This window comes from Pseudopodoces humilis, chromosome 8, assembly GCF_049639895.1.
Source record: "Pseudopodoces humilis isolate 2021_Gansu_Grassland_sample_001 chromosome 8, ASM4963989v1, whole genome shotgun sequence".
NCBI classification, from domain to species: domain Eukaryota; kingdom Metazoa; phylum Chordata; class Aves; order Passeriformes; family Paridae; genus Pseudopodoces; species Pseudopodoces humilis.
The window spans coordinates 1,430,015-1,456,481 of NC_142207.1; the positions used below are offsets into that span (position 1 = coordinate 1,430,015).

The window sequence follows — 26,467 nt, forward strand, 5'->3', positions numbered from 1 at the left end:
ATGACATCTGTTCTCTTTCACATCTGAACTTAGAAACTTTACAAATCTGGATGGGAGGAGGACAAGAAGAAGGGTTATGACTTGCAGCCAGATGCAATTCCAATAAAAGCAGCCAAAAGCTCCAGAGACATCGCGAGCGACGTAAGTCTGGTTGTGCCATACCATTCCAGGACTTTATTTAAATTAAATGACTAAACCTGAGATCTTGTGATCTGCTTTTTCAGTGATAAAACAGAGCTTAATATTGTATTTTTTAACTGAGGTTTTTGCTGTTTTTTCTCTTTCCTGCTCTCAGTATAAATACAAACTGGCCTACGAGAAGGCCAAGGGGAAGCACATCGGATTCCGCAGCCTGGAGGATGATCCCAAGCTGGTGCACTTCATGCAGGTGGCCAAGATGCAATCTGACAGGGAGTACAAAAAGGGTTATGAGAAGGCCAAGACTCATTTCCACACTCCAGTTGACATGGTCAGCGTGGTGGCAGCCAAGAAAGCTCAGGAAGTGGCTACAAATGCAAACTACAAGAACTTAATCCACACCTACAACGTCCTGCCTGATGCCATGAGCATCGAATTGGCCAAAAACATGATGCAGTTACAAAGTGATGTAAGTAAGAGCCTCTGTATTGTGAATACAAAGGTGCTTGGTTTATGAAAAAACACTGTAAGATAAACAGTGTTATGTTCTTAGTGAAATTAAATCAGATGTCTACAAAAATGTAGTAAATTTTACAAGTTTTTCAACAATTACAACTACTTTTTATTTTTCCTAGGCTCTGAAATATTAATTTGAGTTTAGAAATAAGCAATTTTATGAATATTTACTCCTTACATGTCCCATCAGGCTCTTCAGGAGCCACAGTTATGTGCAGACTAAGACAGGAGAAGTTTCACTTTTCCTTAACGCATTTTATCTTCTACTTCCAAATTTATAAACTATTTTTATGCTTCACACTGTTTTTTTATCTACTTTCTGCGTGCAGAATCAATACAAAGCAGAGTATGATGAAACTATGAAGGGTGTTGGGTGGATCCCACTGGGCTCCCTGGAGGCTGAGAAGAACAAAAAAGCCATGGAGATTGTGAGTGAGAAGAAATATCGCCAGCATCCAGACAAGTTGAAGTACTCTGTTCCTATGGATTCCATGAACATGGTCTTGGCTTTAAATAATGCCAAAATCATGGATGAGGTAAGAAAGTGCTCATCAGAATTCGTTTAAGCTTGCAGAAGTGGGCAGCCATCTACACCTGATTTAATAGTCAGCCCTACTGCATGCAGAGCTTTAGAAAACATGATTTTAGTTTGTAGCTAATGAATGTGCTTTGAGTGCTAAAATAAAAAGATAAATGTCCCTCCCGTGGTACTAACACATCCTTGTCAAGGCAGTTTGGATTTCAAGTGGAAAATAGTATTTTAAATAGTTTTATTTAATAATAGCAGATGTTGAGGTCTCTATTTTTATTTTTTTTTTTTTGATCCTTCCAGCACAAGTACAAACAAGCCTGGGAAGAAGACAAAAAGAAAATTCACATCACCCCCGATATTCCACAGATTGCTTTAGCAAAAGCAAATGCATTCAATATAAGTGAAGTGAGTATTGTTTGTAAGGCTGTGACCTTGCTCTTATTTTTTTGATTAGGAATAAGTGAGATGAGAGCATGCAAAGTCCCACCTTGCTAACCTGTAGTAATTTCACAAAAGCTATTAATTTTCCTTTTCCCTGCTTCCTTCCCCAAAATTAGATACCTAGAATTGCCAAGAAAAATCCATGTTTATAGTCAGGTTGTGAAGTGTTCATGCAGACCATTAAAATATAACAGTTGCTAACAAAATACAGTAGACTTTGAGTGCTGTTAGTGTTTATTACTGTATTTATTATTTTATTCTTGATTATTTTATTTCCCCATGCACAAGGGTTTGGACAGGGTTCAAAATGTAGGTAGCACCTGGTGTTTTGGTAAAAGATGGCATTACAGACAGGTTTTGGTAGCCAATTGTTAAATCCACATATGCTAAATAAAGTATTGCTTGTAATTATGCACATCTGCAACGTGGGCAGAAATAGAAATAGACATTTTTATCTCATTTTGTTTTTTAAGATTACATCCTTAGAGATGTAACTTTCCACCAATAGTTGTGCACATGGAAAACATGTAAAATTTTTATTTTTTGAAAGATGTTTCTTTTTCCTTTTGCAGAAAATGTACAGGTCTTCATTTGAAGAAACCAGGAAGAAAGGATATGATCTCAGGGCTGATGCTATTCCTGTCAAAGCTGCCAAAGCTTCCAGGGATATTGCCAGTGATGTAAGTTCTTGGGAGAAAAAATGGGCAGGAAGAGCATCCACTTTCCCAGGGCGCTCCAACCTGGCCTTGGGCACTTCCAGGGATCCAGGGGCAGCCACAGCTTCTCTGGGCACCCTGTGCCAGCACCTCAGCACCCTCTCAGGGAAGAATTTTTTCCTTAATTCCAAATCTAAATGAATTAAAGTCTCTGTTTCTGTTCTCTTCCAGTATAAATACAAGCTGGGGTATGAACAAGACAAGGGGAAACTCGTTGGCTTCCGCAGCCTCCAGGATGATCCCAAACTTGTCCATTGCATGCAAGTGGCCAAGATGCAGTCGGACAGGGAGTACAAGAAGGCCTATGAGATGAGCAAGACTCATTACCAGACACCTTCCGATGCCCTCAGCGTGGTGGCAGCCAAGGAGGCCCAGGACCGTGTCACCAATGCCAACTACAAACGCCTGATCCACCAGTACATGCTCCTGCCAGATGCAATGAGTTTGGAGCTGTACAGAAACATGAATCAGATACAAAGTGATGTAAGTTTTCTTTTTTGTGACTGCTGTTTTTACATCGTGGCTGCAGTTTGGAAAGAGCAGGATTATTTTTTATGAGCTCTATTCTTGTGGCTTTTGTTTTTCCATCATGGCTGTGTTTTGGAAAGAACTGGATTATTCTGTGTGAGCTGTTTGTACATTGTAAACTTTGCTTTTGTGTCCTGTTTGGCAGAATGAGTACAAGCAGGATTACAAGGAGTGGTTCAGGGGGATTGGTTGGAGTCCCATTGGTTCTCTGGATGTGGAGAAGTCAAAGAAAGCCACGGAGATTGCGAGCGATCAGAAGTACCGCCAGCACCCCAGCATGTTCCCCTTCACCAAACAGAACGATGCCATGGACCTGGTCCTTGCAAAGCAGAATGCAAACATCATGAACAAAGTGAGCATTTAGGGAAAAAGCCAGGCAGGCATTCACATACCATCCATTCCAAAAATCACTCTGCACATCTCTGTCTCATCTTTATGTGGCAGCGTTCCCCTGGGAAAAACAACTGCCACATGCTCCTCTTTCTTCATTGTTTTGTTTTTTTCTTCAATGAAACAGCATTGGGTAAAGAAATCTTCTCTCACTTTTCTCCGAACTCTATTCACCCCATTCTTATACAGAAATGACTGGTCCTGGAAATCCTGATACCATTAGAAGCAAGACCAGACAGTAATTCAGCTGTTTCTGGATTAGATCATTTCATAGTAAAATAAATCTGAGCCAGCAGCTTCTCCTTTTTACTCATCCATATCCAAATGCAAAGGTGAAAACCCTGGAAGAACCATCTTTTGTCATTTATATTAACACATCTGCTGTAACTTTCTGTCCATAGCATGCTTATACCCAAGCCTGGGAGAAGGACAAGACTCAGGTCCATGTGATGCCAGACACACCAGATATTCTACAGGCCAAACAGAACAAGACAAACTACAGTCAGGTAGAGTATTTTGATACATCCTATCAACATTTTAAATTCATTTCTACTGGAGATTTAGAACACAGGGAAGGATTTCATGTGGGTAATACTTTCAGAGTAACAGGCTAGCAAATTAACAGACTAAATTGCATTATAATGTATGGAAAATATAAGTCCTGCTTTTGAAGTGCATAGTCTGTACTCTATGCTTAGTATAAAATCCATGTTAAAAATTCCTCACTATAAAATTACAAGTTAATTGTGTATATTTTTAACCTAACCTGTGGGAAAAAGCAGATGCAGTGATTCCAGATTTTCTCTCAGCTTTCAGGTAGGAGAAAGTGACAATGGTGCCAGTAGAAAATACTTGAGTTTTGCTTTGAATCATTGCTCAGAGGCAAATCTTTGACTTGAGAATGCCTGTACTTAAAATCAACTGTGCACAAACTGACTTGACTGTTAAATGGCTTCAGGAAAACTTCATTAAAATTTTGTTAAGCCAATCAAAAAGTGTTCAGTTATCTCAGATGCATGTATTTCAAATTCTCCAGATATGTTTCAAATCAAGATAAGCTACAGTAGGAAGCTGCTAAATAGTGAAAAACTATTTAGTTCCTCTCCTAAGCCTTGGAAGACCAGCATTCCTTGTTTATCAGTTTCCCATTTCTCAGTTCCCATTCTAGCAGCCCTTCTCTCATAACTGATGCCTGTGAGGTGACCAGAATTTGGATCATTAGTGTATCTAAATAGCAGGTGACATACATATGACTGGTTTTAATTAATATTGTTTTCAATTTCAGAAACTCTACAAGCTTGGCTGGGAGGAAATGATAAAGAAAGGCTATGACCTCACACCTGAAGCCATGTCAGTGAAAGCTGCCAAAGCTTCAAGGGACATTGCAAGTGATGTAAGCAGCATTTTTAACTCGATGTGACATGCATTGATCTGATTGTTATAACCTACAGAGTCACAGGAAATTGAAATACACCTTTCTGCTAAGGTGCTGCTTGGAGTAAAAAACAGCTTTGCTGACAAAACTCCTTCCTGAGCTGTTTTTGTCCAATTTAACAAGGGTTTCTCTGGCATCTTAACAAGCCCAAAGTTTGGTCCATTCATGACACGGCTGGTCATAAAAGGGAGGAGTTTTCTGCTCTTTTGGCTGCTTCATTTTCAGAGCAGCAGTAAATTTGGTCCAATTAGCTGAGCCCAGTGCCTATCCAGAGAAATCCTCATTACAACTCTGAACAGATGTGGTGACACAGGCTGCTGTTACCATAACTTGGTACAAATACAACTCCTGCATTTGTGGAAGAGATTTTATTAATCATTAGGGAATGTCTCCTGTGCTTAAGTATCTTTGTATTTCACAATTTTTCATTGTTGATGATGTTATTCATTATAATATTTCAGTGTGTCGTTATTAGGGAGTTCTGAACAGAGTGAGTGTGTGAATCAGATGGCACAGGAGACCATTCCTGTTTCCTTGCTCTTTTCCTTCCCAGGGACTCTTTCTTTTCCAGAGGAGAACATTCACTGACACCAAGTCATGCACATTAGTCAAGGGGCTGCTATAACTTTACATGAGATGCCATAACAAGTTGTTCATTTATAGAATCATAGAACCACAAAATGGTTTGAGTTGGAAGAGACATTAAGGATTATTCAGTTCCAGCCTTTCTGTGGGCAGAGTGCCTACTATCCCAGGTTGCTCCAAACCCCATTCAGCCTGGCCTTGGGCTCTTCCAAGGGTAATTTCATGAGGAATGTTAAAATGAGGGAATATATCGGTATTTTGCTTGTGTCTTTTACATGTTTGTTCCTGTGATTTGAGTGGTGCCACCTTTGCCATTGCAGTTCAAGTACAAAGAAGGATACCGCAAGCAGCAGGGACATCACATCGGATTCCGCAGCTTGCAGGATGACCCCAAGATGTTGTGGTCCATGCAAGTAGCTAAAATGCAGAGTGAGAGGGAGTACAAGAAAGACTTTGAGAAGTGGAAGACCAAGTTCAATATGCCTGTGGATATGCTGGGCTTCCTTCTAGCTAAGAAGTGTCAGGAGCTGGTCAGTGATGTGGACTACAAACACATACTGCACCGCTGGACTTGTCTGCCAGACCAGGTCGATGTCACGGAGGCAAGGAGGGTCAACGAGCTGCAGAGTGATGTAAGTTCCCTCTGCATTTAATTCACTTATTTCCATGTAAAAGAATTACTGCTCATTGGAAAGTACCTTTGATGACTCGCTTTTGATATCAGTATAAATCAGATTGGAGCTAAACTGCCAGTTAGACTTTTGGTAGGGTTTAATCAATGAACAGTGAAATAATCTTCTATGGTTTTGATTTTTATCCTGAACAGAATGTGTATAAGTCAGATCTACAGTGGCTCAGAGGCATTGGATGGAGTCCTTTGGGATCTCTGGAAGCTGAAAAGAACAAGAAAGCTTCTGAAATACTGAGTGAGAAGAAGTACAGGCAGCACCCAGACACTATTAAGTTCACAAGCATCCCAGATGCCATGGATGTCGTTTTGGCAAAATCTAATGCCAAAAACAGGAGCGATGTAAGTTGCCTCTAGAGACAGAACGTGGGATTCAATAAGTGAATACATTAATGTACATTTTGAAAATGATCACTGGTTCAGAACATGCACTTAAAATATACAGATAGCAGGTGTTTTTAGTCAGGGACTCACTGCTCTTTGTGCCTTGTTCAGAATATTAAGTTCTTGAGCACTGATAATTTACTCAGTCTTACTGCAAATAAGACCTTTAGTAAGCAATATGTAAATATATTGTTTTAATGGTCTTTCCTTGGCATTACATGGATGTAAAGAAGAAAAAAAAAAGGTTGTGTTTCAGTAAGAAGTCATTGTATTATTTGATTTTCCTAACTTGTCTTGTTTACATCCCAAATTCTTGCTTAGTTCATCTTTGCTCTGCTAATGCAGGGAAAAGGTGAATGGAAACTACTGCTGTGCAGGTGAATCTTGGATCAGACCAGGTTTTTGTTTGTGCCTCTTTCAGATACTCTACAGGGAAGCTTGGAACAAGGACAAGACTAAGGTTCACATCATGCCTGATACACCTGAAATTTTGCTGGCTAAATCAAACTTGATTAACACAAGTGATGTAAGTCTGCATTTGAAACTGGGAATAGAGAATCATAGGGTTGTATTACTCACTTCTGCAGAGAGATCTGGGAATAATATATTTGCTGAAAGAAAATTTTGATATTCAATGAAATAATCAGAAAATATTAAAAGTGTAATTTTAAAATATTTTATATGCAAGGTGACAAAATACATGTCCTTGATAGCAGGGTGTGGAGTTTAATTTAATTAATTAAACTGTGTTTGGAAACCCGTGCTTTCTTTTCAATAACCACAGGTGGAAAGTTGTAGAAGTGAAAAACTCCCAAGAGAGTTTAATCTGCATTAATTCCTTTGAATCCTTCTCCAACAGAAACGTTACAAGGTGGGATATGAAGAACTGAGGAAGAAAGGCTACGACCTCCCTGCTGATGCCATCCCCCTCCAGGCAGCCAAGGCATCCCGAGACATAGCCAGTGAGGTGGGTCTTGCAGAGGGAAAATCATGCTTATACCCAATTTTATGCTTATACATGAAATTTATGTAAAATTTTAGCACTGTTGTATTGCTGCCCTCCTCAAAGGTTGTGTAATTCTTAATAGTATAAAGTTAATTAAATTAAATACAATAGTTTAAAGATGATAGGTTATAGGTATGAGAAATCCCATAATATCTCCTGGACATTATAACAAATGCTAACAATTCTGGGAAAAAACACAAGCAAATTAAAATATGTTAGATTCAAAATTCTTAACTACTGTATTAACAACAGAGAAACTGAAATGGCAGCTCAGAGAGAAGTAGTAATTGTTTCTTTTGTGTTCAATTAGTACAAATACAAAACTGCATACAGAAAACAGCTGGGCCACCACATTGGGGCCAGGAACATCGAGGACGACCCCAAGATGATGTGGTCGATGCATGTGGCCAAGATCCAGAGTGACAGGGAGTACAAGAAGGACTTTGAGAAGTCCAAGACGAGGTTCAGTAGCCCTGTGGACATGCTGGGAGTGGTGTTGGCCAAGAAGTGCCAGGAGCTGGTCAGTGATGCCGATTACCGGCACCCTCTGCACCGCTGGACCTGCCTGCCGGACCAGAACGATGTTGTCCATGCCAAGACAGTGTATGACCTGCAGAGTGATGTGAGTTGTCCTTTACTGACAGCCTTGGGTTGTCTGTCCTGTGGTCTCTTTTAGTTTTGAAGGAGGGATCTGTGTCACTGGGAAAGGGCAATGGAGCCAAGTTGTTTGTTTTTTTTTTATGGAGAATCAGCAGATGGGAAAGACAAACCCTGAGGGCAATGGAGAATGGTATGAAGAGCCTTAGGGGATGGGCAAAACCACTGAGTGGGTGGCTGGTGGGTTAACCCAGTGCAATATGTTTGGTTCAGGAGAACTTCCATTCATAGGAATTGGAGTTGCTTGGAGTGAGGAGGTTGCTGAGTTGATTGTGTCCTTTCCTGTCCTTCCAGAACGTGTACAAGTCTGACCTGCAGTGGCTGAGGGGCATTGGCTGGTCCCCAATTGGATCATTGGACGTTGAGAAGAACAAGAGGGCAAGCGAGATCCTGAGTGACAAGAAGTATCGTCAGCACCCAGACACCATCAAATTCACGAGCCTTCCTGACTCAATGCCCATGGTGCTGGCAAAGCACAACTCCAAAATCATGGACCAAGTGAGATTTCCTTGTGTTTACATCCTGAAGGAAACAGATGCCTTCCTTTGTGAAGATGTTGTTCTTTCCATGGCCTGAGTTGTGCAATGGGAATGTTGGCTTCTCTTGCCTCAGGGATTTGAGTTCCTTGTACGAGATCAAACACTCTTGTGTGGTTGGAGCAGCAATGGGGTGCAATGTGGGAAAGGGTGAAGCATTGGAAAGTTTTGGGGAAAGGGCAGGAGTTTCTGGGTTAGTGCAAAGTCCAGGTCACCTTGCTTTGGTTTATGGATGTGATCTTCTCATTGAGGTTGTTTCCCTAAACCTGTGTGATGTTGTTTCCTGTTGTCCTCGTTTTTCAGCGCTCGTACATCTCAGCGTGGGAGAAGGACAAAACCAGCATTCACATCATGCCGGACACCCCTGGGATCCTGCTGGCCCAGCAGAACAAAGTGAACTTCAGTGAGGTGGGTGGTTGTTGTGGGTGCAGGCTCCATCCCTGGGCACTGCACATCCCGGGCAGCAGCGTTGTCTGAGGGCATGGTGGTGTCTGTTTCAGAAACTGTACAAGCAGGCGATGGAGGAGGAGAAGAAGAAGGGCTACGACATGCGGGCAGATGCCATTCCCATCATGTCTGCCAGAGCTTCCCGGGACATCGCCAGTGATGTGAGTGCACAACAACCCATGTGGCACGTGATTTCACATGAGTGCCACATGCTGGCAATTGAACCTGGGATTTGCAAATCCATTACATATCACTGCCATTCAGTTGCCCATCAAAGGTTTTATTCTACACTGTCCACCTGTAGCTGTCCTTGCAAGTGTGCACTGCTGCAAGGGAAGGCCTAGGAGAAGTGGAGGGGTATCCATGGGAGCTGGATGATGGCCACAGCCCAAAGCAGGGTCCCTCCTGGATTTGTGACTCTATCTCCTTGTGCAACAGCCTAGAGTTCTGAAGTGTTGGGCTGCCCTCAGCACTGCCCATCTTCGTGTCCCTGCCTCTGCAGCTGCATGGCTGAGCTGTGCATGAGGAAAGAAAACCTAAACCAGTTTTTCATATAAAAATTAAAGCTGTATGAAAAGCACCATTGTTTGTTACTCTTAGGTATTAATACAAAATTGGATTCCTTTATGTTACGTTTGCTGTCTTGCTTCTCTGTGTAGTTACATTTTATTGCCTCAGTAGTTTGAGTAAGTGTTGATGTGGCCATTGTGCTTGAAGATCAGTAAATGATTCTTTAGGTTCATTTATTGAACTTAAGGTCTTTGGTATAGCTTTCATGATTTAGAGACTTTCCTTCCTCTCAGTTACTGACCAGTAGGTCTTAATACATAAGCCAGGGAGAGTCTTAGAAAATGTGTTTTATCAGAAGGATAATGTGTGGATTCTTTTCTAGCTGTACTATGGGTCACCAGCTAAACATTTCACACTGTAAACTCTCTGTGGTTTCACCTGATAAATTGGCTGGAGGTGGTGCCACAGGGGTTGCTAGGAATGTAAAGGAAACTAAAATAATACTCAGTGCATACTATTTTTTCCTACAGTACAAGTACAAGGAAGGGTATCGCAAACAGCTGGGCCACCACATCGGGGCCAGGAACATTGAGGACGACCCCAAGATGATGTGGTCGATGCACGTGGCCAAGATTCAGAGTGACAGGGAGTACAAGAAAGCCTTTGAGAAGTCCAAGACCCACTTCAGCAGCCCTGTGGACATGCTGGGAGTGGTGTTGGCCAAGAAGTGCCAGGAGCTGGTCAGTGATGCTGATTACCGTCACCCTCTGCACCGCTGGACCTGTCTGCCGGACCAGAACGATGTTGTCCATGCCAAGACAGTGTATGACCTGCAGAGTGATGTGAGTTGATCTTTATTGGCTGTGTGGCGCTCTTGTGTTGTCTGTCCTGAATTCCTTCTACTGTTGGAGGAGGGAATTGTGTGTCAAGGGAAGGGAAACGGATTGAAATTGTCTTGTAGAGAACCAAGGGTTGGTAAGTCTTGGGTGCAGATGAAAATGGTATGAAGAGCCCTAGGATATGGGTACAAACCCTGAATGGGTGCTGGTGGGTTGACCCAGGGGAATGTGTTCCATTAAGTGGAGTTGAGGTTACTTGGAGTGAGGAGGTTGCTGAGTTGGTTGTGTCCTTTCCTGTCCTTCCAGAACGTGTACAAGTCTGACCTGCAGTGGCTGAGGGGCATTGGCTGGTCCCCAATTGGCTCATTGGATGCTGAGAAGAACAAGAGGGCGAGCGAGATCCTGAGTGACAAGAAGTATCGTCAGCACCCAGACACCATCAAATTCACGAGCCTTCCTGACTCAATGCCCATGGTGCTGGCAAAGCACAACTCCAAAATCATGGACCAAGTGAGATTTCCTTGTGTTTACATCCTGAAGGAAACAGATGCCTTCCTTTGTGAAGATGTTGTTCTTTCCATGGCCTGAGTTGTGCAATGGGAATGTTGGCTTCTCTTGCCTCAGGGATTTGAGTTCCTTGTACGAGATCAAACACTCTTGTGTGGTTGGAGCAGCAATGGGGTGCAATGTGGGAAAGGGTGAAGCATTGGAAAGTTTTGGGGAAAGGGCAGGAGTTTCTGGGTTAGTGCAAAGTCCAGGTCACCTTGCTTTGGTTTATGGATGTGATCTTCTCATTGAGGTTGTTTCCCTAAACCTGTGTGATGTTGTTTCCTGTTGTCCTCGTTTTTCAGCGCTCGTACATCTCAGCGTGGGAGAAGGACAAAACCAGCATTCACATCATGCCGGACACCCCTGGGATCCTGCTGGCCCAGCAGAACAAAGTGAACTTCAGTGAGGTGGGTGGTTGTTGTGGGTGCAGGCTCCATCCCTGGGCACTGCACATCCCGGGCAGCAGCGTTGTCTGAGGGCATGGTGGTGTCTGTTTCAGAAACTGTACAAGCAGGCGATGGAGGAGGAGAAGAAGAAGGGCTACGACATGCGGGCAGATGCCATTCCCATCAAGTCTGCCAAAGCTTCCCGGGACATCGCCAGTGATGTGAGTGCACAGGAACCCATGTGGCACACACTGGGGCGGAATCCTTTCTTTCTTTAAAATCTCTGTGGCTTCAGCTGCTGTATTTTCAGGAGGTGGTGCCACAGGGGCTGCTGGGGCCATATAAAAATCCCAACCTAAGAGTGAACATGTTTTTGTCCATAGTACAAGTACAAGGAAGGGTATCGCAAACAGCTGGGCCACCACATCGGGGCCAGGAACATTGAGGATGACCCCAAGATGATGTGGTCGATGCACGTGGCCAAGATCCAGAGTGACAGGGAGTACAAGAAAGCCTTTGAGAAGTCCAAGACCCACTTCAGCAGCCCTGTGGACATGCTGGGAGTGGTGTTGGCCAAGAAGTGCCAGGAGCTGGTCAGTGATGCCGATTACCGTCACCCTCTGCACCGCTGGACCTGTCTGCCCGACCAGAATGACGTTGTCCATGCCAAGACAGTGTATGACCTGCAGAGTGATGTGAGTTGTTCTTTATTGGCTGTGTTGCAAACACAAGTCTCTCATGTGTTCCTCTGCTGGAAGACGTCCATGTGGGGATAATAATTTTTGGCTAATTTTGAGGAACTAAGGTTGTGTTGTGGCACTTCTTTTCATGGGCAGTCAGCGATGATGTTTGTATGGGCTCATCCTTCATGGTCACAGAAGAATCCTTTCTTGCCCTGAATATTTTATGGGGAGAGTTTTGGGACCTTCATTACAGTAAGGCAGGGGAAAGGCAACAGAATCACATTTTTGCCTTTGGAGGGCCAGCAGTGGCAATGGCAATGTTTGTGGGCAGTGGTGCATGGTACAAAGGGTCTTGGGAGGCGTAAGGCACCTCCCATGCCTCTGTCAGCTGCAGAATGCCCCATAGGGCAGGGCTTTGCTGGGGATACCAAGAACATGGAGAGGGAGGGCGGTGGGTGGATTCCTTGGCAGGTACTTATGGTGTTGCAGGAGTAGGGAGCTCGGTGTGAGAAGTTGATCTTAGCGAGAGTCCAATTCCTGGTGGCTGGTGGGTTGACCAAGGGAAATGTATTCCATTAAACGAAGTTTTCCATGGTAGGAGTTGGGGTTGCTTGGAGTGAGGAGGTTGCTGAGCTGTTTGTGTCCTTTTGTGTCCTTCCAGAACGTGTACAAGTCTGACCTGCAGTGGCTGAGGGGCATTGGCTGGTCCCCAATTGGATCATTGGATGCTGAGAAGAACAAGAGGGCGAGCGAGATCCTGAGTGACAAGAAGTATCGTCAGCACCCAGACACCATCAAATTCACGAGCCTTCCTGACTCGATGCCTATGGTGCTGGCAAAGCACAACTCTGAAATCATGGACCAAGTGAGATTTCCTTATGTTTGCATCTTGAAGGGAATGAGCACCTTCCTTCCCTGGATGTTGGTCTATGTGCTTCCATGGCCCAGGTTGTGCAAGGGGAGGAAATTCCCCTTGCCTTAGGGATTTGTGCTCCTTGTTTGAGATAAACTCTTGTTTTGTGTGGTTGGAGCAATAATGGGGTGCAGTGTGGAAAAGAAAAGGTTCAAGCACCGGAAACACCGGGGAAAGGAAATGTGTTCTTGAGTCAGTACAAAGTACAGGCCCCTGGCTTTGCTTTGTGGAGCTGATTTGCTCCTTGAGTTTTTTCCCTGAGCCTGTATGAGCTTACCTCTCTGTCCTCCTCGTTTTTCAGCGCTCGTACATCTCAGCGTGGGAAAAGGACAAAACCAGCATTCACATCATGCCGGACACCCCTGGGATCCTGCTGGCCCAGCAGAACAAAGTGAACTTCAGTGAGGTGGGTGGTTGTTGTGGGTGCAGGCTCCATCCCTGGGCGCTGCACGTCCCGGGCAGCAGCGTTGTCTGAGGGCATGGTGGTGTCTGTTTCAGAAACTGTACAAGCAGGCGATGGAGGAGGAGAAGAAGAAGGGCTACGACATGCGGGCAGATGCCATTCCCATCAAGTCTGCCAAAGCTTCCCGGGACATCGCCAGTGATGTGAGTGCACAGGAACCCTCGTGGCACATGATGGGGCTGAGTCTTTTCTGAGTCTAAAATCTCTGTGGCTTCAGCTGCTGTATTTTCAGGAGGTGGTGCCACAGGGGCTGCTGGGGCCATATAAAAATCCCAGCCTAATGGTGAACTTGATTTTGTCCATAGTACAAGTACAAGGAAGGGTATCGCAAACAGCTGGGCCACCACATCGGGGCCAGGAACATTGAGGACGACCCCAAGATGATGTGGTCGATGCACGTGGCCAAGATCCAGAGTGACAGGGAGTACAAGAAAGCCTTTGAGAAGTCCAAGACCCACTTCAGCAGCCCTGTGGACATGCTGGGAGTGGTGTTGGCCAAGAAGTGCCAGGAGCTGGTCAGTGATGCTGATTACCGTCACCCTCTGCACCGCTGGACCTGTCTGCCGGACCAGAATGACGTTGTCCATGCCAAGACAGTGTACGACCTGCAGAGTGATGTGAGTTGTTCTTTATTGGCTGTGTGACAGCCTTGGCTTATCTATTTTACTGTTGGAGGAGGTCTGTGAGCCAAGGGTAGGTCAGGGGAATTCAAATCTTTCTTTTCCTGGAGAACCAAGGGTTGGCAAAGCCAATAAATTTTGTTGCTGAGATAGGTATGAAGAACCTTAGGAGATGGAAAAGGCCCTTCCAATGTCTCTGCCAGTTGCAGATCGCAAAATCTGCTACGTCTTTGCTGGCAAAAGCAAGGTGATAGAGGGGGAAGACTTGTGGATTTCTTGACAGCCTCTTGTGGTGTTGCAGGAGTGGGGAGACAAGTTTTTTGGAGCTGAGCTTATCTGGAGACACTTTTGTGGCATAGGCTGGTGGGTTGTCCCAGGGGAACATGCTCCATTAAGTGGAGTTTCATGTGGTAGGAGATGGAGTTGCTTGGAGTGTGGAGGTTGCTGATCTCTTTTCCTGTCCTTCCAGAACGTGTACAAGTCTGACCTGCAGTGGCTGAGGGGCATTGGCTGGTCCCCAATTGGATCATTGGATGCTGAGAAGAACAAGAGGGCGAGCGAGATCCTGAGTGACAAGAAGTATCGTCAGCACCCGGACACCATCAAATTCACGAGCCTTCCTGACTCGATGCCTATGGTGCTGGCAAAGCACAACTCTGAAATCATGAACCAAGTGAGATTTCCTTGTGTTTACATCCTGAAGGAAACAGACACCTTCCTTCCCTGGATGTTGGTCTATGTCCTTCCATGGCTCAGGTTGTGCAATGGGAATGTTGGCTTCTCTTGCCTCAGGGATTTGACTTCCTTATTTGAGATGAAATTTTTGTTTATGTGGTTGGAGCAGCAATGGGGTGCAATGTGGAAAAGAAAAGGGTGAAGCATCAGAATGGTTTGGGGAAAGGGCAGGAGTTTCTGAGTCAGTACAAAGTAGAGCCCCCTTGCTTTGGTTCATGGAGCCAATCTTGCTGTTGAGTTTTTTTCCTCAGCCTGTGTGATCTTATCTCCCTCTGTCCTCCTCGTTTTTCAGCGCTCGTACATCTCAGCGTGGGAGAAGGACAAAACCAGCATTCACATCATGCCGGACACCCCTGGGATCCTGCTGGCCCAGCAGAACAAAGTGAACTTCAGTGAGGTGGGTGGTTGTTGTGGGTGCAGGCTCCATCCCTGGGCACTGCACATCCCGGGCAGCAGCGTTGTCTGAGGGCATGGTGGTGTCTGTTTCAGAAACTGTACAAGCAGGCGATGGAGGAGGAGAAGAAGAAGGGCTACGACATGCGGGCAGATGCCATTCCCATCAAGTCTGCCAAAGCTTCCCGGGACATCGCCAGTGATGTGAGTGCACAGGAACCCATGTGGCACACACTGGGGCGGAATCCTTTCTTTCTTTAAAATCTCTGTGGCTTCAGCTGCTGTATTTTCAGGAGGTGGTGCCACAGGGGCTGCTGGGGCCATATAAAAATCCCAACCTAAGAGTGAACATGTTTTTGTCCATAGTACAAGTACAAGGAAGGGTATCGCAAACAGCTGGGCCACCACATCGGGGCCAGGAACATTGAGGACGACCCCAAGATGATGTGGTCGATGCACGTGGCCAAGATCCAGAGTGACAGGGAGTACAAGAAAGCCTTTGAGAAGTCCAAGACCCACTTCAGCAGCCCTGTGGACATGCTGGGAGTGGTGTTGGCCAAGAAGTGCCAGGAGCTGGTCAGTGATACTGATTACCGGCACTACCTGCATGAATGGACTTGTTTGCCCGACCAGAATGATGTGATCCACGCCAAGCAAGCCTACGACCTCCAGAGTGATGTGAGTACTTGCTGATAAGCCCTACACTGCTGAAATGTGTGGAATTTCATTGGAATATAAACTAATTGAATTGCTCTCATATAGTATTTTGTCACATTGTGGTTTTTTTCCCCTATTCCAAGCAAGGTTATTATATTTTGAGGAGTGAAAGAATCTGAATGTAAGAGCTTTTTGAAGGTTTATATACAGCCAAACAGCAGAATTAGCTCCATATAATCTGTCATAATAGTCAGTTTTAATATATTGAAATGCTGATTAACATATAAAGGGAAATTTTTAACTGCTGCCTTTATATTTTGTAACAGAACTGCTACAAGTCTGACCTGGAATGGCTGCGGGGCATTGGCTGGGTCCCAATTGGTTCCTTGGAAGTTGAGAAGGCCAAGAGAGCTGGGGAGATCCTGAGTGACAAAATTTACCGCCAGCATCCTGACACCATCAAGTTCACCAGCATCCCAGATTCTCTCCCAATGGTGTTGGCCAAGCAGAACGCAGACACCATGAACAAGGTGAGTCTGGATTGGATCAGGTAACACATCAACAGTCTCTGCCTAAACCCCTGAGACAGGACTAGGACACAGACTTGTGCCTGTGCTGTGAGATTTCAGCACAGTAATGCTGTAAAAATATAATTTCCATTCTTGGTAATCAATGGCAAACTTATTTTCATCCAGAGGTGATTTAATAATATCTTCCTAGATAATAACTGGGTTAATTTGTCACTGTTATCAATTGTGAATGTCTCCAAATACTCTGCTGTGTTTCTCCTGCAGCGTTTGTATACAGAGGCCTGGGATAAAGACAAGACACAAATCCACATCATGCCTGACACGCCTGAAATCACACTGGCAAGAGAGAACAAGAAAAACTACAGTCTGGTGAGTGTGGGATCTCTCCAAATGTAACTGCTCTGTGTCATGGCTGGATCAGGAATGGTCTGGGAGACCTTTTTGAGGTGAAACTGTCAGTTTCCTTAAGTAACTCTCATATTTATCCAAAATATTGTGACTTTAAAATCATGTTTGTATATTTGTAGTAGGGCATACTTTGAACAGTGAGCACTGGTGAGAAGAAATTCCATACATTCCACACAAGTTGTGTGTTTACACTGAATTCTGGGGAGTCATTTCTGCCGTGTGCATAATGTTGGGAAGGCAAAAATTAATATCAGAAAGGTAATTACTAGCATAATTCTGAGAAGGTGCCAGTGTTCAACATCATTTTAGGCAAACAAGTTCACATCAGTAAGTTTTTTCAATCACATCAGTGGTTTTAAAAAGTAAGTTTTACTCCATTTGTATAGAAGAAAAGTTTAGCTCTAAATTGTAGTCAATGTTACATTATTTAAAGCGGTAAAATAAAAACATATTAACAGATGTATTTAGCAAAAGTCTTCCTTTGACATGAATTTGTATCAGCTACTGATCTGAGGTTTTGAGTTAAAGGTAGGTAAAACTGGGTATAATAAACCTGAACACAATTATTAGATCTACTTCCAAGAAATTTGTTTTGCATAAAATATAATATATGGAACTTATATGAGTCCCATTGCTTAATTCTTCATCTAGAAACAATACAGACAAGCCATGGAAGATGCAAAGAAGAAAGGCTATGATTTGAGAGCTGATGCCATCCCCATCCAAGCAGCCAAAGCATCCAGGCAAATTGCCAGTGATGTAAGAATCTACTTTTTTGTTTCTTTCTGTGTTGACATCTCTCCTCTGCAACCTGGAAATTATCAGTTGGATTCTGTAAAAGATACTGCAGTTAAACTTTGACCATAAAGTAATAGATTTTTGCAAGTAAATTATCATATGTGTTTAAAAAAATAAATGTTGATAATTATAAGAACAATATAATGCTGCTATCATGATAATTGTACAGCTCATAACCGTATATGTGTAAATATTTACAGTATATATATAATTACATGTAGAAAGGATTAAATACATTTAATTAGACCAGGATTATTTTTCACTAATATTAGTAATACACATTTCTTCAAAAAGCAAAATGATAAAAAAATTCTGTTTAGTGTTCTAACTCAAAAAGCAAAAAACTTAAGTCTTAGAATCCTAGGATATTATTAGCATGAGAATTAATTTGACTGGGGTTTTTTTAATGGTAGGTAATAGATAAGTTTGGAAAGGTTATTGCTAGAAATATTTAATATGATGATTAATAATTAATATATAATTGATATATTAATATTTAATATAACTGATGTTTACAGGGGATACAGAAGTGTAATATCTTGGTTTGTGTTTCAGTACAAGTACAAGGAGGGGTATCGGCAGCAGCTGGGCCACCACATCGGGGCCAGGAACATCGAGGACGACCCCAAGATGATGTGGTCGATGCACGTGGCCAAGATCCAGAGTGACAGGGAGTACAAGAAGGACTTTGAGAAGTCCAAGACCAGGTTCAGCAGCCCTGTGGACATGCTGGGAATTGTGCTGGCCAAGAAGTGCCAGGAGCTGGTGAGCGACACAGACTACCGGCACTACCTGCACCAGTGGATCTGTCTGCCCGACCAGAACGACGTGATCCACGCCAAGCAAGCCTACGACCTCCAGAGTGATGTGAGTTGTCTGGCATTGGATTTTTGCTGAGGAATGAGTTTATTTTGCATAGTTGGATGAGGCCATCTTGTTCTGATGTGGTCGAACCATCTTATTCAGATGTATTTTTAAATTTGGTGACTGATTGAAACTGAGGTCTCCAAGAGGATGTGTCAACTAATTGACACTTCAATGAAATCCTTTAACTCCAGAATTGCTATCTATCATTTACCATTCCGTGAAAGCTGGATAATGGTTTCACTCTTTATGTAGCAGAAATGCAGTTGTTTTTTCTATATTTTCTCCTGTGCTTTGAATTTATTTAAATGAAGTGTTAAGTTGATAGCGAGGTTACTCATTGGTGAACTATTCACCATCTAAGTTGCATTATTGTTATTATTGATAGAATAACCCATCTGGGTGATTTTTAATATATTTTATAACAGAACTGCTACAAGTCTGACCTGGAATGGCTGCGGGGCATTGGCTGGGTCCCAATTGGTTCCTTGGAAGTTGAGAAGGCCAAGAGAGCTGGGGAGATCCTGAGTGACAAAATTTACCGCCAGCGTCCGGACACCATCAAGTTCACCAGTGTCACGGATTCCCTGGAGATGGTGTTGGCCAAGCAGAACGCAGACACCATGAACAAGGTGAGTCCTGATCCCTCTGGGTGACACCTCAGAGGTCTCTGCCTCACCCCTGGAGGCAGGACTGGGAATGAACAAGCAATGCTCATTGGTTAATTCCTTCTCCTTAATCAATGTGGTGTTTTTTAAGTGTTGTTACATTTTCACAAGTCAATCCTCCTTCTGTCAATACTATCTCTTCCTGATTACCTAACTGATTATCCTTAATACATTCCCTATATTTTCATCTGGTATGGTCTATTTTTTTCCTGATTATTGAAATATTAACGTGGTTTTGGATTCCATATCAATCTCTTCCTGTTTTCTTGCTCAGCGTTTGTACACTGAAGCGTGGAACAAAGACAAGACCACGATTCACGTCATGCCTGACACCCCAGAAATCCTGCTGGCCAAACAAAACCGAGTGAACTACAGTGAGGTGAGTGCAACTGAAAGCTGAGACAATTAACTGGTACATCTGACAAGTATGCTTTTGTCATCTCTGACTTTTAGTTAACATTAAAATATTGTCAGGTTGTTAATTTCCACAAATGGCCTGTTCCCATGCTGACATGAGAATTGTTCTAGGAATTGACCTCCTGGATACCTAATTGGGCTATTAAAATATACCATCCCCCATAAATAAGAAATTATTTCTACAGTAAGGTATAGAAATAACTAGTTTTGCTTAGCTTTCCTTAAATGATTTCCATTTTCCAAGCATCTACAAAAAAATTACAAGATCTTTGAAATCTGCTTTTTTTTTATTTTTAGTAAATGTAGAGCTGAGCTGAAGATATTTAAGTTGCCTGAAAATCAGCAATATTGTTTAGGGACTTAAATTGTTTTATTACTCAAATGTGCTTAACTGAAATGCTATTTTGTTTTTGGAAGTAAATTGTGAATTTTTTCTCACAGAAAATGTACAAGCTGGCTTTGGAGGAGTCAAAGAAGAAGGGCCATGATTTGCGTTTTGACGCCATTCCCATTCAGTCTGCCAAAGCCTCCAGGGAGATTGCCAGTGAGGTGAGCAGGCTTTGTTCTCATTTCTCTGAGGATCTGGTAATGGAAAAGAATCAGAATGTTTGCTACTGTCATACTTCATAGAATAGATCATGTTGAAATCTGTTTTCTTAGTGATTCTTTTTAATGATTCCACTACATTGCCCTTAGTGCATAGAAGAAAGGGATTGCCAATATTTCTACTGTGAGGAATACATCCCTGTAATAAATAAATAAATATAATAATGTGAAGATTATTGATATGCTCCCTGCAATCCTTCTCTTGATGTCCAAGGCTATTCCAGCAGCATGATCAAAAAGGTGTATGAACCAATGGTAGAGTTTGCCAGATTCATTTCTAATTCAAACAATATTTCTGTTCAAGTGTTACAATGAAATTCAAGATGTCTGAACATAAAAACAGGGATAAACTATGCAATGGCTGTGATAGCTTTTGTTTCTGGGATGAGGAAGGATCACTTAGAGATGGAGGATAACAGATTTTTATACTCTGTGTCTTCTATCAAATTTAATATTTCAACTTTTTGTATTAAGATCACATGATATGGTCTTGATCAAGGACTTTTGTGGAAAGTTTTAAAAGTAAGTTTATATTAACAATAGTTATAATATTTATTTTAATCTTAATAGTAAAAAAATGTGAAATACCAAACTTTTAGAATATGACACTTAATGTTTAGTGAATTGAAAGTGTGTTATAGTTATATAAAAGGTCTTATCCAATAAAAATGCTTCTTATGTGAAAATTAATCCCAGAGTAGGAAGACTTACATCATCTTTTTATCTTTACAGAACAATGAGTATGTTGAACTGTTAGAATTATTTATTAATTTGTTAAAACACCAAATAACTTTAAATCTCTTCTGTTTCAGTACAAGTACAAGGAGGGGTATCGGCAGCAGCTGGGCCACCACATCGGGGCCAGGAACATCGAGGACGACCCCAAGATGATGTGGTCGATGCACGTGGCCAAAATCCAGAGTGACAGGGAGTACAAGAAGGACTTTGAGAAGTCCAAGACCAGGTTCAGCAGCCCCGTGGACATGCTGGGAATTGTGCTGGCCAAGAAGTGCCAGGAGCTGGTGAGCGACACAGACTACCGGCACTACCTGCACCAGTGGATCTGTCTGCCCGACCAGAACGACGTGATCCACGCCAAGCAAGCCTACGACCTCCAGAGTGATGTGAGTTGTCTGGCATTGGATTTTTGCTGAGGAATGAGTTTATTTTACATGGTTGGATGAGGCCATCTTGTTCTGATGTGGTAGAACCAGCTCATCCAGATTTATTTTTAAGTTTCACGGTTAATAGACCGTGAAACTTAAACTCAGATCTCCTACAGGTTATATTAACTAACTGATATTTAAATGAAATCCTGTAATTCCAGGATTTGGACTATTTATCATTTACCATTTTTTGAAAGTTGGATAATGTTTTCACTCAATGTAGGTGAAATGCTGTAATTTTTTCTACAATTTTCGTTACAGCTTTGAATTTGTTTGATTGAAGAGCTGATAGGAAGATTATTTTCCTTTGGAAAGATGCGCTGTGTAACATACATTATCATACATTAATCATTATTATGTTTATTTTATTAAAATAACTTGTGTAATTTTTTCTTAAAACAGAACTGCTACAAGTCTGACCTGGAATGGCTGCGGGGCATTGGCTGGGTCCCAATTGGTTCCTTGGAAGTTGAGAAGGCCAAGAGAGCAGGGGAGATCCTGAGTGACAAAATTTACCGCCAGCGTCCGGACACCATCAAGTTCACCAGTGTCACGGATTCCCTGGAGATGGTGTTGGCCAAGCAGAACGCAGACACCATGAACAAGGTGAGTCCTGATCCCTCTGGGTGACACCTCAGAGGTCTCTGCCTCACCCCTGGAGGCAGGACTGGGAATGAAATGAGCACAAGCAATGCTGCAGTTCAGACTTGATGTGTTTTCCATCAGTGTGCTCTCGTTAGTTTACTCAAAACTCTTGGGCCTGGTAATGGAAGACTCAAATTTGTGTAGTATTCTGCATTTTACATTTAAATATTTTCCTTGGCTTGTGTGTTCATTGGGCACTAGTAATGCTTTGGTTTATTCATTATTCTGAAGCAATGTGTCTCCTTAATGTTTTAAAACTCACTCAGATAAATTTTTCTTTTGTTGATGTTACTTTTATGAGATTAACACATAACTGTATATCCATGTTATATTTTATAGTGTCATAAAATGGTTTGGGTTAGAAGGGATAGAAAAGATAATTTTGTTCCAACCCCCTGCCATGGGAAGAGACAATTTCCACTAGACCAAGTTCCTATCATTTTAGTTATTGTGTTTTCCTTGATTATTGAGATTATTGGTTTGGAATAATATATATATTGGTCCTATAAATCTCTTCCTGTTTTCCTTCTCAGCGTTTGTACACTGAAGCGTGGAACAAAGACAAGACCACGATTCACGTCATGCCTGACACCCCAGAAATCCTGCTGGCCAAACAAAACCGAGTGAACTACAGTGAGGTGAGTGCAACTGAAAGCTGAGACAATTACAGGATTTCTGCTAAGTACACTTTTGTCACCTTCGATCTTTTATTAATGATAAATTATTGTCAGGTTGTTTATTGTCAGGCCAGTTCCAGTACTGAAATCAGAGTTGCTCTTCCACAAAATTAAATTTTCTTTTAAAATACATTATCTGCCATAAATGAGAAATCATTTCTACAGCAAGTTGTGAAAATAGGTAATTTAACTTTTTAAATGTTCCAGTCTTTGCCTTCCCTAAATGATTTCCGTTTTCCAAACATCTACAATAAAATTACAAGGTCTTTTAATATCTGGTTAGGTTATTTTTTTCTTTTCTAGAGAACAGTATTTAAATTGTCTGAAGATGAACAATAGTTTAGGGACTTCATTTGTTTTACTGCACAGTTGTGCTGAACTGAAATGCAGTTTTGAATTTTACTTTTTGCAACTAAAATGTGACTCTTTTTCTCACAGAAAATGTACAAGCTGGCTTTGGAGGAGTCAAAGAAGAAGGGCCATGATTTGCGTTTTGATGCCATTCCCATTCAGTCTGCCAAAGCCTCCAGGGAGATTGCCAGTGAGGTGAGCAGGCTTTGTTCTCATTTCTCTGAGGATCTGGTAATGGAAAAGAATCAGAATCTATGTTCAGTTCTTTGCTAATGTCATATTTCACAAAATAGATAATATAGAAATCTCTTTTCATGTGATTCTACCAAATGCCTTTAGTGCACAGAAATAATGGATAGCCAGTATTTTTTGAGCGAGTTATGTTCACAGTAATGAATAAATATAATAACATGAAGGTTATTTATATGCTGCCATTACCATCCATGGGTGTTCAAGTAGGATGAACAAAAAGATGTAGGAGTCTATGCTAGATTTTATCAAGTTAATTTCTGATTTAAAATAGGAAGTACTTTAAAATCTCTCCCCTAATGAGATATGTAAGTAAATAAATTTTAGAAGTTTAAATGCTTGTCTTTTCTGGCGGAAAAAAATAGTTTTGTTTCAGTGTCACACTGAAATCCAAAATGCTGGAATACAAAACTGGGGAAAAAACTCTGCACTGAATGGGACAGGTTTTGTTTCAAGGACGAGACAATATCACTAAGAGACAGAGAATAACTCTTTCTGGGTTATGCTCCTTGTTTTTCTACCAAAAAATCTATTTAAATGCTTTGTGTTAAAAACAGATAAAATATATAAATATATGTGTGGATTTCTTTTCCTACAGTACAAGTACAAGGAGGGGTATCGGAAGCAGCTGGGCCACCACATCGGGGCCAGGAACATCGAGGACGACCCCAAGATGATGTGGTCGATGCACGTGGCCAAGATCCAGAGTGACAGGGAGTACAAGAAGGACTTTGAGAAGTCCAAGACCAGGTTCAGCAGCCCCGTGGACATGCTGGGAATTGTGCTGGCCAAGAAGTGCCAGCAGCTGGTGAGCGACGCAGACTACCGGCACTACCTGCACCAGTGGATCTGTCTGCCCGACCAGAACGACGTGATCCATGCCAAGCAAGCCTACGACCTCCAGAGTGATGTGAGCAAATCCTTACATTTGTAGTACAGTATTTCTGCAATACATTAATTCTGTAATACAAAATAAAGTACTCCGTACAATCCGTACACAATAAAGTACTCTTGCACAATCTAATTTTTCAAATATGGATTATAAGGCTCTAGTCGCTTGCATCAGACTTGTTGAGATGTTTTCATTCTTTCAATTCTTTCATCAAATTTATGTTTAATCCTATTTTTTCAGTTCTTCATCTGATAATAATTTGACAGAATTTCACACAATATTTTGGCGTAATTTGACACAATATTTTGACATAATTTGACACAATAATTTGTGTCTTAATCTGACAATAATTCGTGTGTTACTCTGATATTAGCATTGTTAGCACATTAGCATTACCTGCAATACCCCTTTTCTTTTTCTTATTTAATAACTATTTTACTTAACCTTCAAAACCAAGAATTGTTTTCAGAACTCTTTCCTCAGAAACATACCCAGTTGTTCATATAGGAGGTGCTTGTTTATATTTATTTTACTATTCGATCACACTTGCACGTATGTAACAGACTTTCAAATCTTTTTCAGGCTGTTTACAAATCAGACCTGGAATGGCTGAGAGGCATTGGATGGGTTCCTATTGGTTCCGTGGAAGTTGAGAAAGCCAAGAGAGCTGGAGAAATCCTCAGTGACAGGAAGTATCGGCAACCTGCAGACAAAATCAAATTTACCAGCGTGACTGATTCCTTGGCCATGGTCTTAGCCAAGCAGAATGCTGAGATCATGAACAAGGTGAGGGTGGTGGTGCCAGTTAATAGCACTTGTTCCTGAGGTGAAAAATTAAAAATACAAAGTAAAACTAAAAACTTGTGTATTTAAGAGAAAATCAATATCTAAATTCAGCCATTGCACAGGAAAGCTTCTTCTCTCGGGGCTCAGTGTGAAGTGAGCAGTTGGTAAAAATCTTCAGACAAAAGTCCCTTCAATCACAGATTTTCCAAGAGTACTACTGCATGATGAAAAAGTGATGAGGAAATACCTGAAGTTCTCTGGATGTGAAAGTGCTGCAGCATATCTCAGATCTGGAGGGTGAAAGTCACTAAGTGCCTCCTCCTTTATAACAAACATAATCAAACGTTTTATACAGAATAATTAATACACTTTTCCTCCTATGGCTGTTTCTCCACAATCCAAAATCAATCAATTGCTGCACCAGCTTAACCTGAGAAATAATGAGGAGGGATAAAGTTTCTTTCTTGAGCTGTTCAGAGAGAAGCTTTGCTGAGTCAGGGTATTAGAGCTTACTGGAGCTACCACAGCAGTTTGTAAAATAATTGTAATTGTAAAATAATTTCATAAAGAACTGTTTGTAAAGGGCTGTTTTCCTCTCTCCTAGCGCTTGTACACAGAAGCCTGGGATGCAGACAAGAAGTCCATCCATGTCATGCCTGACACACCTGACATTCTGTTAGCAAAGGCCAACGCAGCCAACGTTAGCAAGGTAAGGATATTTTAAACATTTACCAAACTAGTGGAAATTCAGAGCTAAGTCAGCATTTCTTTAATCATAAAGATGTTCTAAAATACGCATTCGTGAAAATTTTGAGAGACAGTTATGAAATGTAGAAATCCCATTTTTCAGAATATTGATAAGCCATTTTCTGTCTTCTTTTGTGTAGAAACTTTATGTAAAAGCCTGGGAAGAGGCCAAAAAGAAGGGTTATGACATGAGAGCTGATGCGATTCCAATCAAAACCGCAAAGGCTTCAAGAGATATTGCAAGTGACGTATGTTCTTCCTTTACATTTATTTTCAGTTACCTTAAAAACAAGAATATGCACTTTTGTGATCAGTAGCGATAGGAAATTATGGGGCTTTCATCCCAGATTCACTTCTTTTTGTATTTTCAGTACAAGTACAAAGAAACCCACGAGAAGGAGAAAGGCCACTACATCGGGTGCCCCAGCGCCAAGGAGGACCCCAAGCTGGCGTGGGCTGCGCGCGCCATGGCCCTGCAGAACGACCGCCTCTACAAGAAGGCCTACAATGATTCCAAGACCCAGATCCACATCCCTGTGGATGCCCTGTCGGTGCAGGCAGCCAAGGAGTGCCAGACCCTGGTCAGTGACGTTGACTACAGGCAGTACCTGCACCAGTGGACCTGCCTTCCTGACCAGAACGACGTGATCCACGCGCGGCAGGCCTACGACCTCCAGAGCGACGTGAGTGACAATCACTGTAGGAAAGTTTTAGGGCAGCTGTGTGAGGCTCTGTTTGTTAGTGACTGGCAAATATACCTTCAAATGCACATTCATGACCCTGCACTCGGTCCTGGTATGTCTATTTTATCCTTTCCAAAGGATTTCAGCCTGAGTGCCAGAAATATTTGGGGCTGTTCATAAGGAAGCCATGTTCTCTTGGGCTGCTCTAGAATGTTTGCCTGCAGACTACTTGC

General features: G+C 42.2%; 1 protein-coding gene across 34 annotated transcripts in view; it reads left to right on the forward strand.

The window, feature by feature from the left end:
* Nucleotides 1–26,467, forward strand: part of NEB (nebulin) — a 97,094-nt gene that overhangs the window by 15,965 nt on the left and 54,662 nt on the right. For 29 of the 34 annotated variants that reach the window (XM_088059075.1, XM_088059082.1, XM_088059106.1 and 26 more), the window contains exons 23-68: nt 34–141; nt 296–607; nt 984–1,190; nt 1,487–1,591; nt 2,200–2,307; nt 2,515–2,826; nt 3,017–3,223; nt 3,663–3,767; nt 4,547–4,654; nt 5,602–5,913; nt 6,108–6,311; nt 6,775–6,879; nt 7,213–7,320; nt 7,670–7,981; nt 8,311–8,514; nt 8,856–8,960; nt 9,053–9,160; nt 10,040–10,351; nt 10,655–10,858; nt 11,200–11,304; nt 11,397–11,504; nt 11,667–11,978; nt 12,628–12,831; nt 13,181–13,285; nt 13,378–13,485; nt 13,648–13,959; nt 14,432–14,635; nt 14,990–15,094; nt 15,187–15,294; nt 15,457–15,768; nt 16,074–16,277; nt 16,542–16,646; nt 17,337–17,444; nt 18,039–18,350; nt 18,776–18,979; nt 19,290–19,394; nt 19,874–19,981; nt 20,851–21,162; nt 21,607–21,810; nt 22,383–22,487; nt 22,965–23,072; nt 23,725–24,036; nt 24,601–24,804; nt 25,409–25,513; nt 25,692–25,799; nt 25,923–26,234. In XM_088059075.1, coding sequence (XP_087915201.1) covers nt 34–141; nt 296–607; nt 984–1,190; nt 1,487–1,591; nt 2,200–2,307; nt 2,515–2,826; nt 3,017–3,223; nt 3,663–3,767; nt 4,547–4,654; nt 5,602–5,913; nt 6,108–6,311; nt 6,775–6,879; nt 7,213–7,320; nt 7,670–7,981; nt 8,311–8,514; nt 8,856–8,960; nt 9,053–9,160; nt 10,040–10,351; nt 10,655–10,858; nt 11,200–11,304; nt 11,397–11,504; nt 11,667–11,978; nt 12,628–12,831; nt 13,181–13,285; nt 13,378–13,485; nt 13,648–13,959; nt 14,432–14,635; nt 14,990–15,094; nt 15,187–15,294; nt 15,457–15,768; nt 16,074–16,277; nt 16,542–16,646; nt 17,337–17,444; nt 18,039–18,350; nt 18,776–18,979; nt 19,290–19,394; nt 19,874–19,981; nt 20,851–21,162; nt 21,607–21,810; nt 22,383–22,487; nt 22,965–23,072; nt 23,725–24,036; nt 24,601–24,804; nt 25,409–25,513; nt 25,692–25,799; nt 25,923–26,234 — 8,445 coding nt within the window. The remainder of the gene's footprint in view (nt 1–33; nt 142–295; nt 608–983; nt 1,191–1,486; nt 1,592–2,199; nt 2,308–2,514; nt 2,827–3,016; nt 3,224–3,662; nt 3,768–4,546; nt 4,655–5,601; nt 5,914–6,107; nt 6,312–6,774; nt 6,880–7,212; nt 7,321–7,669; nt 7,982–8,310; nt 8,515–8,855; nt 8,961–9,052; nt 9,161–10,039; nt 10,352–10,654; nt 10,859–11,199; nt 11,305–11,396; nt 11,505–11,666; nt 11,979–12,627; nt 12,832–13,180; nt 13,286–13,377; nt 13,486–13,647; nt 13,960–14,431; nt 14,636–14,989; nt 15,095–15,186; nt 15,295–15,456; nt 15,769–16,073; nt 16,278–16,541; nt 16,647–17,336; nt 17,445–18,038; nt 18,351–18,775; nt 18,980–19,289; nt 19,395–19,873; nt 19,982–20,850; nt 21,163–21,606; nt 21,811–22,382; nt 22,488–22,964; nt 23,073–23,724; nt 24,037–24,600; nt 24,805–25,408; nt 25,514–25,691; nt 25,800–25,922; nt 26,235–26,467) is intronic. The other 5 variants (XM_088059102.1, XM_088059107.1, XM_088059098.1 and 2 more) reach the window with 3 other exon arrangements.